This window comes from Arthrobotrys flagrans (genome assembly GCF_004000055.1).
Source record: "Arthrobotrys flagrans strain CBS H-5679 chromosome Unknown unitig_9, whole genome shotgun sequence".
Classification (NCBI taxonomy): Eukaryota; Fungi; Ascomycota; class Orbiliomycetes; order Orbiliales; family Orbiliaceae; genus Arthrobotrys; species Arthrobotrys flagrans.
Genome location: NW_027137551.1, coordinates 1893189 through 1907782, shown reverse-complemented (window position 1 = coordinate 1907782; position 14594 = coordinate 1893189). Strand labels below are relative to the sequence as shown.

Here is a 14594-nt window from a genome sequence, read left to right as displayed (position 1 = left end):
CTGTCAATTGGCAGCAACTCGTTAAGATGCGTGCCTGACACCTCGAGGTCGGCCTCGGTTTATTCCGGCGACACAGAATGATATCATCAGGCCGTATTACATCTTAAATTTGCCTTAGGAAGACAGAGTCCATAAAGTAGATCTATAATATTCATTTCATTGATACAACAAAAATGCTAGGCTACGTCATTGTAAGAACGGAAGCATCCAGAAATAATTATTATATGTCATGGACATATCGAAATCCTTCATTACCTCCGCACTGAATTGCATTGCTGCATCAGAATCTGTTTCCATGTTCGAATTCCCAAATGGGTCATACATAAGATTATCGGAAATCTCTCGATTGTCGAATCCCCCCGGTATCATATCAATATCGTCGATGGACGAAGGAGGCGTTAACCCCAGTGGTTGATTGATACCGTACCCCTCGTACGCATGGCCATCCACAGTTTCCGTTGCCGTAAACGTAGCTGTATTTGGCTGTGTCGATATCTTCTGCCCCGACTTATCCACAACCTCCCCACTGATGATATCGTACACTGGCCCAGCTGCTTCGTTACAACCTCCGTGCAAATTTATACAAAACGCCTGCTTCTGAACATGCCAAGTTTTGAGTTTCCCGAAGACTGTCGCGAATGGTCGAGCCTGTGGAAGATATCCATTTTGTGAATGAGATGCGAGACGGCGATGGACGGCGCCAAGTATTTCTGGTATCGAGGATTTCTCATCCCTATTAGCTTCGCCAAATTGATTGAATGTAAACCTGTCTATGAAAGGCGACAGTTTCGCTAGGCACACTCCAGCGTACATTAGCCAGACAAAGAATACATCGGGAAGGGACCGCGCTAATGGCGTTTCCAGAGATACATAAGAATTGAGAATTTTTCGGCATAAATCAAGAGATCGTGAAAGTGACTGGAGATGGACTGCAGTGATTGATGGGGCTTGAACAGCTCTTCCTTGTTGGTATGAACTCTTATATTCCAAGCCCATTTTGTGGTTGAAACCACGGATCCCGACTTGGTTGGTTTGGAGCTCAATCGACAATCTTGCCATAGCTCTGAGCCCTAAAAAAGTAATTGTCATTTCATTAGCTCTGCGGATCCGAGGGACTAATCCGGGGTACACAATCCGGCACATACTAGGATCCACCAGGCCGTTGTCATCTTTGTCCCATTCAGAGAGACGGTGCTGCAGGAGGTTAAATAAACTCCGAGTTTTTGAATCCTCAAAAGAATCCGCCTCAACATTATATGGTTGGTTTAGCGACAAGGAGGCATCTTCCGATATTTGCTGCAATTCGACAAGTTTGCAAAGCCACACGTCATCCAAGTTTGATTTGTCCGCGTCCATCAAGATTTTGGCGTACTTCTGGTACGTTGGTTGGAATAAATTGAACTGAGAGCGACGTAGGAGTGTAGATGATCTAGCAATTCATTCACAAACTCAGTCAATCTACCCGAAATGAAGCTACGGCTAGAAAAACCGATTAAAATAACGAATATACTTACGCCGATGCAGCAAAATACATTCCTAACATCAACCTACAAGCCTCGAGAGTGCCTTCATTTGGTTCATTTGCCGTCGCTTTTATTTTCTCTTCCAGCATGAGGTCCGATGCCATTGCCATAGCGTTGTATACGTGTTGAGTTAATGGGAAGGTCTTGGCTTCTCGGGGCTGTATGTGATATTGCGAGAAGAGAATGAGAGCCTGTAAGAGGTCTATAGACCTATTTCCAAGTACAAAGACTTCTTGTGCAAATAGGTTATTTAGCCGTAGTAGAAGACGGTCTAAAAATGTTGGATCAATTGCAGCGCTCGATATCGTGAGAATGGTGAGAAACAACACTGGTGTGTTTTTGCGGATTGAATGGACATCCTGATCAGCTGAGAATTTGATAATAGGGAATATTGGCCGTATATTTTCTTTCCAGTAATTGAGGAGATTTGATGCTGTCGATATATCTATCGCTCCTTGATCAATGAGATCTTCAGATCCGAATTCAGAATGTGGTGTTACCGGAGCCTGTGAGTATTGATTTTTCGCCAAGAAGTCCCCAGCGTACACAGAACCGTCCTCGACAGGTTTATTTTGGTTCTGGTTAAGAGGCGGGTCGGACTTCGTCTTCTCAGGTCGAAGTGCGCTCGTAAGGATTTCGATTCTTCTCTCGAGCTCTTGAAACTTTTGTGCCTGTTTAATTCGTGGTTTTATGGGCCCGGGAGATTCGCAGGGGCGCACGAGTCGTAGACAAGCTTCGCATTTGTCAGACCTTGGTACTGGGACGCATTTTATCTTCATGCTACGGCAGCTCACGCATGCTCTCGATTTCGGCTTATTCTTAGGGCGTTCCATAGTGAGCGGAGTCTTTGGTGAGAGTGTATCTGGGAGGTTTTGGTATCTTAATGTTCGATTCTATGCCACCGCTAGCTACATAGGAAGTCCGCCACTTCGAATTCGTTTCAAAGTTTAAGGACGGTGGCTGTTTGGGTTTTCTACAATTGGGCTTGTCCTGTCTTCCCAAATATGATGGGACAGGTAATTTACTCTTAAACTCCCATGTAACTTTGGGCACACTGATGCTACGGATTCGTATTAGTCAGCCGCTATGCACCAAATCGAGATCGACTTTCTTGCAGTCTCGGCCGACAAAACCGTATATACCCGCCGTCATACAGCACAGACTTATGTTGAGAACGGTGAACGTTTATGACCTTCCGTGACAAAAGTATAGATCTCATTTCGGTATTACAACGCCTGTAAGATGATATATTACCTACTACTTATCTGAATCTGTCTAGTTGCATATACAACCAATTTTCAACGTGAAACCCACGACCAGTCGACAATTAGAATGCATCAAAATGGTTCCCACGCGTCATTTAAAGATAGGAAATCCCAGGTCAGGCGTCTTAGAAGTCCATACAAGCGATATGTTCATCATCCTGTGTTTTCAGATCCCATTAGCATCGCTCAGTCTATTATTAGAGCAGTAGAATCGACATACCATAGTGGTGAAGCAAACGCCATTTGAGAGCAGTTCGTCAACAGCCTTATACGTTTCTCCCATCGGTACCCCAGTCGCCTGCGCAATCATCGCGACATGCAGACCCTCACTACTATCCTGGCGATTCTTGAGAAATCCGTAGATCTTCCTAGCATTCGCTGAAACACCTGGTGGCAACATGGTCCCACCTGAAACCGCACCGGTGGCACCCGTACCGCCCATAGCAGTATCCTCGCCGTATGAAGCTGCACCTCCATGTTGGTATGCCATCCCACCACCTGTGTTTCTTGCCTGCTGTGATTCAGGTGGCCCTCGTGTGAAATGCAGATGTACAGCTGTAGCCTCCAAGAAATGGCACTGAATCTCGTTGAAATCTGTGACGGGTTTTACGCTCTGCGTCGTGATGTTTCTTTTGTTGTTGAATTGCTTGATATTTCCCAATACCCTCGCGTAGGAGTTGATCTGAAGACCGTCTTCGCGGCTAACCCCGCCTTCACTATCATCGTCGACCATTGAATTCCTGTTATCCCTGAACAGCTTGACTTCAATGTTACCTGTGCCGTCCTCCATCTTATAGGTCGAGTTTGTTTCTTGGTCGGAAACACTGCGGATTTGAGCGACAAATGTGACGTTACCGATCTCAACATCATCAATTACGAACGTGTTATCGTCATGAGGAGTCTGGGCGTCCAGAATCTGTTTGATAGTGACCGGGCGGAGGGTATTTTTGGCTGCGGACTTATAGGAAGATAGCTATTAGTGGTTATGAAATGGTAATTGGAAGGTATTAGTTCGTACCTTGCCGGGACTTGCTTGAGTTCCACTCTGAGAGTCGTATCCCGCCCCCCTCCATATCCACCGTCGTAGTAACCTACAAGGCTATGAGGTTAGAAAGCTCTTAGTATTCTAAACGACTTGGAGAGTTACGAACTCATAGTATAAAGAAGTCGATATCTAAGGTTTTTAAAAAAAAAGGTAAAGAAAAGACGGGATTTATCGCTACTAGTACAATACGGGAGCCTTGGAAGCTGTACGAAGAGGTAGCTCCGATAGGGTTGGGAAAGGATGATTGTTGGTGAGAGATCTGGGTTTGGTTCGTCGAAAGTCGCTTTGCACTTTACGCGCTCCAAAGGCTGGAAGGTTTTCGCGTGTCCCAAACAAATGCCAAGACTATAATTCAGGCACACAACAGTGCTGCTTAGTACTGCTAACAAACAGTTTGCAATCGAGTTTTACTGTGGCGGCGGGGCACTCAAAGGCGGGGCACTCCTAATACAATAGCTATTTTGAAAGCTAAAAACACAGGTGCTTTTATGAGGGATGGGATTATATTAAAAATGTATTCTCGCTTTGCCTAAAACTCCAATATACAATATACCAGCCTTGTATCTGCAAACTCCGGTCCTCTTTTACCTATATTTTTCGAAATTTTAAATGTGAGTTCGTTTTCTTTTCAGCTTGAGAACTGTCTCGCGAAACTGAGCCTATGCCTCTTGCAGCCATACTTGTCGGTTCTCCAATTCCGGCAATTCTACAGAGCTCCGATTGAACTGTTCGATGTTGTGCAGTTCGTCGATCACCCTGTACCTATTGCCACCTGTGAATCTTCTATATTCTGCAAAAGTTCTATTCGGGTCATCTTCGTTAGTATAATGTATCGAAACGTTAATTATACCAAATTAACCCTGTAAGACGCGCGGGGAACTAACGAAGTTATACTCCAGCTAGAAACGCATGGTATCGCAATTAGCTAGACCTTCATACATATAACCGAAGACACCACCGGATGACGTACTTTTGTAACCGCCGAAGACACCCGATCACAGTACCTGTCCGATGCCTTCCCATGGTACAAGTTACCAATATCCGCCCGTTTGAGGCCTCGGCCAATGCCTATTCGAAGGTTCAGCCTCTCAATCCAGCTTCCAAAATATTCCTCGAGAAAACCGGGTCAGGGCCCCACCTGCAGAGCACCAATGACGTTCCTCTCAATCTCTGGATCCCACGGCGCAGTAATTTCACCGATTCCAAAATTCAAGAACTTGATGCCGTTTGCTCTGATCCATGAAAGAAAATCTGGTGATGGGTCTTCACTTGCTGCAGCCCTTACAACCAAGCAATGCCTCAAAGCAAATTGAGGCATTATTTGTCACCGTATTAGCCATCATATCTAACAACAGTCGTTCGAACGTGCCTTTTTTTTCGAGATTCGCATTCAAAAATGCCGTTTTCAATTATCATTTGAGAGAATGGAGCACTCTCACCCATCCATATCACCGTATCCAAGTTTAAATCGCTCACGAACGGTAAATTGAGTGGCAATGGGCCTGCGCTCCGATATAGGCCTTCTTCCACCTAAGATCCCTCCTGTGATTAGTACCGTAAGCCTTTAAAATATTAAAAAAAAAGAAGGGTGAACCCACTTACACAAGCAAAATTCAACGGAGGCACCACTTTCGTTATGGCATGCTGCGACGCCATTGTGAACGTCGATAGCGCCGTCCCTTTTTTTTGTGAGTTTTCGAGGTGTCGTGTGACAGAAGAGAGAATAGCTGGTTAAGTAGCTGTGATTGGGTGCATACCATTTTTATCGATAAGCACGCCAGTCGCCAAGGCCGGCCCTTTTCAACGCGGACCCGACAATTTGGTACCGAAAAACAATACGATCACCAAATTTTCCTTTCAAACAACGACGTCGTCGAATCAGAACGACTCGAACTCTGCTCTTTCTACCTCACCACATTGGAACGGCTGCGATCCGGGAAGCCATGTTCCATAGGCCAAGATGAAGCAAGTATATCTGTATGTTCTTCTCAATCGCTCAGTTCTGATGTATATATGGTGCTAATCTAGCTATTCTTAGTCCAAACTTCGTTATAGCCCTCGTCCGGACCCCACGGCTGCCTCCGACATTCGCACAGTTCGCCGTACCCTTAAGTCTTAACAAACTCGACTTGAAAAACTACCTCAAAAATGCATACGGTATCAAAGTCCTCGGTATCAGATCTTCCATACGGCAGCAGCCAGTCGAGATAGAGCAACAGGGAGGAGCACGGCGATATGTCAGGAAACAATCAGAGAAGAGGATGATCATTGAGATGGAGGAGCCATTCGTATGGCCGGAGGAGCCACAAGATCTGACGAAGTACTTCAATTACACCCTGATGCTAGTTTACTACGAATCAGACGACGGGAAGCTAACGGTCGCCAACGCAGATTCGATAACAAACTCTACCAGAATATCGAGAAGTTTAGAGAGGAGATGCGTGAGAAGGGTATGGATGGAGGCAGGAACAGAATTCCGGAAAGCAAAACTAGGAGGAGATTATCGCTTGCCGTCCAGGAGATGCGGAAGGCCCAGGCGGAGGGTCCTGCGGCGGAAGCACCAAAGGAAGAACTTACCGACGTCGACTTCGCTACGGCCGCTGGAGAGGGGCAGAATAAATCGTAACCTGAATTTTAAGTTGAATCGGATTGAATTCAAAGGGTACGCATTTGGGAACTGGATTGTAAATATTGAAAATGTACGATATGACGGCAAGAATCATAGACGCGAATGTCAAAGAAATCTATTCATTTGTCCTCCCATGCCGAAAAATATGGTCGAGAGACACTACCAAGGCCCGGGAAGGTACGAGCCTGAGCCTGAAGCCTATAGATACCACCGAGGACATACTTTTTAGCATTCGAATTTTCTCCGCTCCGCCTAAGTAGAGAAGGTGGTTGCTATATCGATTCCTAACCTACGTTTGTTTATGTAAACTTGAGCCTGCGTCGTGTAAGCTCGTATTTGGTGGCGACCAAGTGTTTCTGAAGCAAAAATTAGGCCTCTTTCTTCATATAACGATATCTTCGACAAACCTTCAAACCTGGTTACGAGACTGCCTTCAAACTTAAATCTCGCCATGGCTAGGAGTAATTTGGGAATGAACATTATAGGATGTGAAACCAGGTGATGTCCATGACAGCTTAAAAACCAGCGAGCCCATAGAGCGGTGATTCTTAGGTAAACACCAGTCCATGTGTGACTGAGAGACAACAGTTGAGCATTGAGCTACAGACCCCAGCCTATCGAACCCACAACTTCCCAAAACTAATCACCATTTTTGACCCTATGGCCATTTCACCAATATTGTTTCAAGCACCCTTAAATTGTATCATTTAAATTTAATGCATTTACACTTTCATATCCCGTTGTCTGATTTGAATTATCAGTTTCCATTGTTTCGTAATTAACGTTCAAAGTTGACGAGACACTGAGTTCCAAATGGCCGACATTAATAGTCAGCTTTGAGTCTATATATACACCGATTTGTTAAAAAAACACCTTGCAACATTCTAATATGATTCATGAGAGCATCGTAACTACTTAAGTACCTGAGTACTCCGATACAAATAAAATAAGGGACTTCGAATACCAAACTAGTTCTCGTGGTAGTTTCGTGAGGCGGAACAGACTGGTACCAAAAGTGTGTTGCGTGGTAATTTAGATTCAATTACCATTTCGGGAGCCATGTGGACCTTGACGTCGAACGCGTCTTCCCACAGCGACCTTCTGCAGAGCACAATTGCGACCCGCGATAACGAACCTCTCGATATTGTTTTTGCCTCGGAACCCATAATCTACGCATCATGTCTACGGACTACAGCTCTTTCCTCGCTGCTCGGGTTCTCAATGACAACAAGCTTGTACGAACCCTCCCATACCATCTTGAGCCGAAGCTAACAACAGCTCTTGCCTACCCAGGTCACATATCGTCTCTTAAGCCGTGAGCTCGAAATCCACGTCAACAAGGCCAAAGAGTAGTTACAGCCCTCTCTCTCCCAAAAATAGCCTATCGGATTCAATCAGGCTCACTCCGATTTTCCATCGCCACCGGAACTAGATACCTCGCCGCTTTTCACGAAACAGAGAATCGCAAGCGCCAAGGATCATGTCATGCTACATATCTTGTCACAGGGGTCCCGAAGCCTTTAGTCCAGACCTCACGGGTGAAGATTGATAAGGATGATGATACATATATGGAGAGCAGTCCTGTGCCACAGGCGACACAGAATGAAGATGAAGAGACGGTGAAGACGTTTAGTGTCATACTAGCGACAGAGGAGGAATTGGAAGGTTCGTTTCGTTAGAGGGGCACGGGTGTCAAAATTGCAGCACTAAGTCTGGCTAGGGGTCAAGGAATCACTTAAAGAGATCACATCGATACACATTTACAGTGTAGAGCCCGGTCCTATCAAGGTAGTGATAGCCGCATCTAGGAGTTGTGATCAAAAGACTTACCTCAGATATAGGACCTTTTGGCGATTTCGGACGCAAGTACAGAGCTATATTCCAGGTTTCCAGCTCTAGATGCAGCTGAGAAAGCGAAAATCTACGGTACAACGCTAAATAAATATGCCAAGGTCGATATTCCAGAGTCTCAACCCCCAGTTCCTACGTTCTTCTAACGCCAGTATAGAAACGAGACGGTGCTCCACCGCCACCTCCACCGCCGCAACCTACAAAGAGCAGTACATATGTTGTACCCGTCAAGAAGGAACCTACATTGTCGGCAACGCCCGCCGCAACTTCTACTTCCACAGCCAAAGACACCAAGAAGGATGTGAAAAAGGATTTCTTCGGTAGCATTAAGGCAAAGGATGCACAGAAACACAGTCAAACGCAAGAGTCCACTTCATCATCAAAGGCTAAGGTTCCCTTAAAACGTGGACAGAGTGATTTGATGTCCTCGTTTTCCAACGCCCAGCCTAAAAAGCCTAAACAGCCTGAGAAGGAAAAGACGCCGCCCCCAGGTTAGGGATCCCGAAATGCATTGGCACGGTATCAAATCTCAATACTAACAGGTTCTAGATTTCATGGACGTTGATGATGATGAGCCTGCAGAGGTAGAGCCAATTGATGAAGAGACAAGGGCAGCGGAAAGAGCAAAACAAGAAGAAATACGAAGAAAACGTGAAGAAAATGAGGAAGAGCTCCGTAGAATGATGGACGAGGACGATGATGGTAAGATAACAATCACAGCGATGCGGTCTAGACTTTGTGCTAACCCCGATTAGAACCTATTGTCACAGAACCGACAAAGACTGTTATTGAGCCTGAGCCTGTGGAGTCTCCAGAAGAAGCAACGGCATCCCCAGTAGAGGAGTCGTCTCCGCCTGCTCCTTCAGCATCTGCGCCAGGACGTCGCAAGGCAAGACGGAGAGTAACAAAGAAGGTGCGGTCGAAGGATGAGCACGGATACATCGTGACTCGGGAAGTTACCGAATGGGAAGAGTATTCTGAGGATGATATTCCGGCACCGGCTAAACCGGCGGCGAAACTGAATGCATTTTCCGCTATGAAACAGGCTCCGAGCTCACAGAAAGGGAAGAAAGGTGCAGGAGAAGGTGGATCCAAGCGGGACATCGCTAGTTTTTTCCAACGAAAGTGATCAGCTGCTGGCTTTGCATGCATGGAATCTTTGTCGTTGGCTGCCAAGATTAGTTATAGAGGCATCTACTGGTAACACTGAATCAACCATCTTGCCACCAATTTGCCGCTATATTCTTTGAGTTCCATATGATCCGGTCCTCGGGTTCAAGCACGGCTAGGCGCTTATTGGATTCTGAAATTTGCCCTACCAACACTCAGCAGGGCAGCAACACGTTTTAACATAGTCGACCAGCGAAGTCGGCCCATTGCCGCCTATCCAACGGCTCTCTACATCTAACATTCCAGTACTGGCAATGACAAACGATCGAGGTTGTCATTGACGATCTCGAGTTTCTAAGTTCCTGGCCAGAACACCTCCAAGCATGACCCTCGTGTTCATTTTTCGAGCTCGCGGATACCAACATGACCGAAATCATCAACCCTCCTTGAAGGGCCCCTCTTGTGATGTGTGATGTGACACGAATAGATGCAAGGCCGCACGGCTCATCAACCGGCAGCTGGTCGTACTACGCCGGCCCCCGCTGACGTTTTTGTCTTCTGCTCTAGCCTTGTTACGGTTGTTACAGTTGTGATCGGCTACAGGACGATAGTGTCTCTAATTGCGAACGAGTTTGTGGTTGTTGTATTCGATCCTAAACAAGGATTACACACAGGTCCAAGGGCTGCAATAGGGAAGTCCGCACGTTTGCATGGTTGCTGTAATATAGACAAGGATATTTGCACCTTGTGGAGTTTGTGTTGCGGGTGAGGTTCTAGACCGTCGCACCAAGTGACCAGGGCCGAGCGAGCAGGCCGTTGAGTGGATATATAGTATTGCTGAGCTATAGGTTCCATCAAATCGAATTCTGGTCTTGACATCCCGTTGGTTCCAGATTAATTGATCGCTGGGTTTATCAGAGGGCCTTGTCCTTAAATTGTCAACATGGGAAAAAAAGGTACCAGCCATCGATCTTATGCATCGTAGGATCTTAACGTGGCCTCCGAGCTGGACCAATGCCAGGATATCAAGTTTCACAATTTGCAACTTGGGAATATATGTATGTCTGGGTTCTGCATACATTTGGTAGGATATCACAAAACAAAGTTTCTCATTATCGTATAGATGTATGTAGGTATGATATCAGATTACAGATCATAACGCTAGTCGATGGAGCGATTGATAATGATTCAAGATTCGAAGCTATATCATTCGTTGATAAGCCGCCGTTTCTGAGAGCTCGTATAATGTCAGGGGTCTAGCTGTTCAGTTATACATGAAACAATTGGTTGGCTAGAGCAGGGAATGGCCTTGGATCCATGCGCGGAAGCTCTGGGTATCGGAAAACTCCATGGTGGGTCCCAAGTCGAGCAGAATCTGTGGGTCGAACCCATGAATACGGTACACCGAGGTGATACTAACTTTAGATTGTGAATTAAATCGTTTCCGCCAGAGAGGTGACAAATCGTATGAATGCAGACACTTGTGGCAGATACTTTGTTAAATGCTCGACCTCGTAGGATCTTTGTCGGTCCAGGTCTCTGGAAGTATACGTTCGTAAATGTCAGCGTCATGTTGCACCCGCATGATGCATCTGAGAGCAGGTTTCCGGTGCATCGTTCTCCGTAGAATCCAATACGATCAGCCGGAAAGTACAAGTGGTGATGCATGTGATAAGCATTCTCGTTTGGTGTTCTCTTTCAATTGGTCGTTGTTCCTGCAAGCTGGAGGAGTGGGTCGAGGCGATGGGATCCTTTGGGGGTTTACAGATGCCCTTCATGGTATGGCCAACGGCCTGTCCAGTAAATGACGACATCGGATATTCCCTTCGCTGTATTAATATGGGTTCGACTGGGTGCATCGTTGTCTGAGCCGAGAAGTTTAGATCAGGGCGCTTTTCTCCTTCTTAGGCATATCTTGTTTAATTTTTTTATATAGAGGGATAATAATTGCAAGTGTATACGTGTAGAGTGCATTTTGAGTATAGGATTAACTGGCCCGTGCGTCCAAAACCGTTCGAGCCGTTCACTTGCAGTACAATAGAACGCCTCTGCATGCATACATCAGTCTGCATCAGCCGTTTCAGGCGACCGCCAAGGATGCATCTATTTGGAGTCCAGATTCTTGCTTCCGTGCGGATCCCGTTTATCGGGTGCAGGTGCGCGAAAAAGGTCACAAGAATGTGAGCTTAATTCAAACGGATAAGACCCTCGGGATCGGGATCTTGTTAAGATATCGGAGTTCACTCGGTAAAAAAAAAAAGCATGTGAGCTGTCAAATTTACAAATATGGAAGGGAGCCGATGAAACGCAAGGAGGGTTAAAGAGGAATGAATACTACCTAGAGAGGTGCTGGATTCGGTAAGAAGCGAGAGCTCAAGGACGAGATTTCCGGTAGTCCTGTGCATCATCAACATTCCCAGGGGGGTTCTTACATTATCCTTGCTTATCTTCTCCTAGATATCACACTCGCTGTACGGAAGGAAATAACGTACATGAAAGAATGTTCCTCGATTGTACCAAGGGAAAGGATCCTTACCGCCGTGCATCGAACATCCCGCATTTCCTCTTCAAGAACTACATTTATCAGATGTCCCTTATTGGGGAGAATAACGGTTTGTAAGAAGCTTAGGGGATGTATGCACAGTACGTCATTATACGCATTTTAGCATTCCTGATGTATGTACACAGAAAGATATTCCATAGCCATAGAAGCTCAAAGGAGGTCTAGGCCGAGACTATTCATGTTCGTTGGAGAACCTCGAAGAGAAAAAAGCAAACGACTGGGGTTTATTGGCCAATCAAAGTCCGATCGCGATTTGGGTTGGGACGGAAGGTCGGTCAAAAGAGGTAAGAATCAGTCAGTAACGGCGAAGGATCAAGCGCGAGGTGATAGTGCAAGACATTCCTGCCGCGAGATGTGAAAGACGTTGCATATTTTTGAAGTTTTCTTAAATAATACTATAGTTATAAACATAATACGTGCCCAATGATTTCTAACCCATGTCCCCGTCGGGTTTCAGCGAATTAAAGAGTGGGCTCGTTGAAATAACAGTTTTGAGGGTGGCAATGCATAAAAACTTCCCGGTCTATGGGTTTTAATGTGATGTAACTCTGACCACGCAAATATTCCAAGGGTACTTAGAACCACACTCAGATGCCCCGCGCTGCGATATCCGTGTCATTACATGGTCGCCTCGTTTTAATGGACCGGATCACGAAGATCCTTTATTTTATCTTTAGTCAAATGTATGACTTTTTATAAACAGATCGGTGAAATTATAACAAAAGATGTTGATTCGGTCGGACATGTTCGGTGCAGGCTGACAGTCCTGCACAGCAGGTTGCAAGCCAGTGCCAATGCAACAAAGTATAAGGAAAATCTTAGGCAAACCTGCGATTCCTCGGTCTTTCATGAATAAACTAGATTTCTTGATAATTTGTTACAGTTGGGCGTTAAGTTTAGATGTGACATCCAGCATGATCCCGTGCATTCTAGAATTCTACCTCCAAGTTACTTGGCTTTGTGTTGCCGCATAATGCCACAAGTAGCATAATTCGACATCTAGGATCTCCAATCGCCTGATAGTCCAACTCCTAGCGGGTTGACAGACATAATCAAATGGAGTTTGCTTCTCCGATGCCCAGCACTTCCAAGTTAACTCTGAGATATCAATCCAATCCCGATATGACCGAGCGCGGCACAAGGTGGCTCCGTCGACCATGTCGACCATCCGATCTCTTTAATCCTAACACGGGCAATCACGATACGAAATGCACATGCCTTTCCTGACGAATTACAACAGATCAAACCCCACCTTTCTCCTCGCTTAATGCCGGCCGACGAGCCGTCAGAGGAGGGGTGGGATATGCGGAGGTAAATATTCAAATGTGGTGCCTGAGTGGCTTGCTGCACGATGCGGTGGTAAATCCTCAATCACTCAAGCAATAAATTTCAATTCGGCAAATCCTTTCCCACTTTGCTCCTCGCTCGTTTCGTCCTCGTGACTTCCAAGGCAATAATTGGGGTTATTTACTTCAGAGATGAGGTGTCTGGGGTAAAGTAAGTTGACATCGTGGCGATATATGAGAATCGATCGATTTAGACCCTCTAGAAATCGAAAACGGAGGGCTTTATTTTTCGCATGCATTATCTCCTGTCGACATACTATGTACTCCATGCTATCATGATATTTATTCTCAAAGTACATTATATTGCACTTGCATTCGTTGTCAAAAGGCCCTGGGAGGCAAAGACGGGGGACCCTTCATTCGCCTCCCCTCGCTTGCTTAGTTTTTCGTGTTTGAACCCATGGAATGTTCCAGGATGTTGGGAATATTAACGACTGCAGGATTAATATCAGAAGGGGAAGTTAGGAAAGGGAGAAGTGCTATATCGACGTTTGTCCATCCAAGCGTTTTGACAAGGGAGCGAGCTATAACGTCACTCGTTCATGAGTGTGAAAGGATTACAGTTTCACAAGTCTAACAGCAATCAAAAGTTTGAAGGATACGAAAGAATAATGTCTAGAGTTATTTAACACAATGCTAGGAACTTAGGTGCATCGCCTTTACTAGACGATGGTAGAAGAAAGGATGAAGCGAAAGGAATCCCAGCCTGGATTAATAGGAAAGCTATCCGGGGCTCTCAAATAAAGAGAGGTGGTATAATGAGCCCACGTAAACAGTACAGGAAAGCCATGCAAGGACAAAAGCCGAAATCTTGTTGTAACTCCATAAGCACGCCCCCAGGAAAATATTGAAAAAAGAGTACAGGAGTGAAAAGAAGGTCATGATCGTCGTGAATTTACCCTGGTGAGGTATTTTTTTGCCGACAAAACGAGAGAAAGGTGAAAAAAAGAATAGCGAGAAATTCGAAGCGGGCCGGTGAGTGGTGGTCGGAGTAGACACAGAAGCAAGGTAGGTAAGCGAGAGTGCAATACTGGGCCTCGGATCAAGAATCGAAAATTTCAGTCCTTCTGGAAAAGTTTCTTTTGCGAGAAAGCACTTTTCGCCGAATTAGAAGGACGAGTTTTTTTAATTTTGTTTTTTTGTGTCGGATGCCAGAATCGATGCGTGAAATAAAAAAGCGGGTCGTAAGGTATCTCTAATGCAAGAACGATGTAACTAGAAAGCAGAATGTAATGATGCAACTCCATGAGCAAGATAATGCA

At 45.5% G+C, this 14594-nt stretch overlaps 4 protein-coding genes across 4 annotated transcripts; 2 read left to right on the top strand and 2 right to left on the bottom strand.

Annotated features, from left to right (window-relative positions):
• Positions 1 to 186: 186 nt before the first annotated feature.
• Positions 187 to 2356, bottom strand: DFL_005908 (uncharacterized protein; the record flags this gene model as incomplete). Its single annotated transcript, XM_067635237.1, has 3 exons — positions 187 to 1070; positions 1146 to 1429; positions 1515 to 2356. The coding sequence occupies 3 exons, from the start codon at positions 2354 to 2356 to the stop codon at positions 187 to 189; spliced, it is 2010 nt and encodes a 669-aa protein (XP_067489687.1).
• A 557-nt stretch (positions 2357 to 2913) lies between these two features.
• DFL_005907 (uncharacterized protein) lies at positions 2914 to 5489 on the bottom strand (the record flags this gene model as incomplete). The annotated part of the gene is made up of 10 exons (XM_067635236.1): positions 2914 to 2946; positions 3009 to 3746; positions 3807 to 3879; positions 3940 to 3962; positions 4514 to 4634; positions 4718 to 4732; positions 4804 to 4901; positions 4972 to 5105; positions 5273 to 5363; positions 5436 to 5489. The coding sequence occupies 10 exons, from the start codon at positions 5487 to 5489 to the stop codon at positions 2914 to 2916; spliced, it is 1380 nt and encodes a 459-aa protein (XP_067489686.1).
• A 304-nt stretch (positions 5490 to 5793) lies between these two features.
• On the top strand, positions 5794 to 6459 carry DFL_005906 (mitochondrial 54S ribosomal protein uL23m; the record flags this gene model as incomplete). The annotated part of the gene is made up of 3 exons (XM_067635235.1): positions 5794 to 5810; positions 5872 to 6153; positions 6225 to 6459. 3 exons carry the CDS (start codon positions 5794 to 5796, stop codon positions 6457 to 6459), a joined length of 534 nt encoding a protein of 177 aa, XP_067489685.1.
• A 1181-nt stretch (positions 6460 to 7640) lies between these two features.
• On the top strand, positions 7641 to 9442 carry DFL_005905 (uncharacterized protein; the record flags this gene model as incomplete). The annotated part of the gene is made up of 8 exons (XM_067635234.1): positions 7641 to 7697; positions 7756 to 7811; positions 7895 to 8127; positions 8183 to 8250; positions 8304 to 8414; positions 8471 to 8804; positions 8863 to 9015; positions 9069 to 9442. 8 exons carry the CDS (start codon positions 7641 to 7643, stop codon positions 9440 to 9442), a joined length of 1386 nt encoding a protein of 461 aa, XP_067489684.1.
• Positions 9443 to 14594: the final 5152 nt, after the last annotated feature.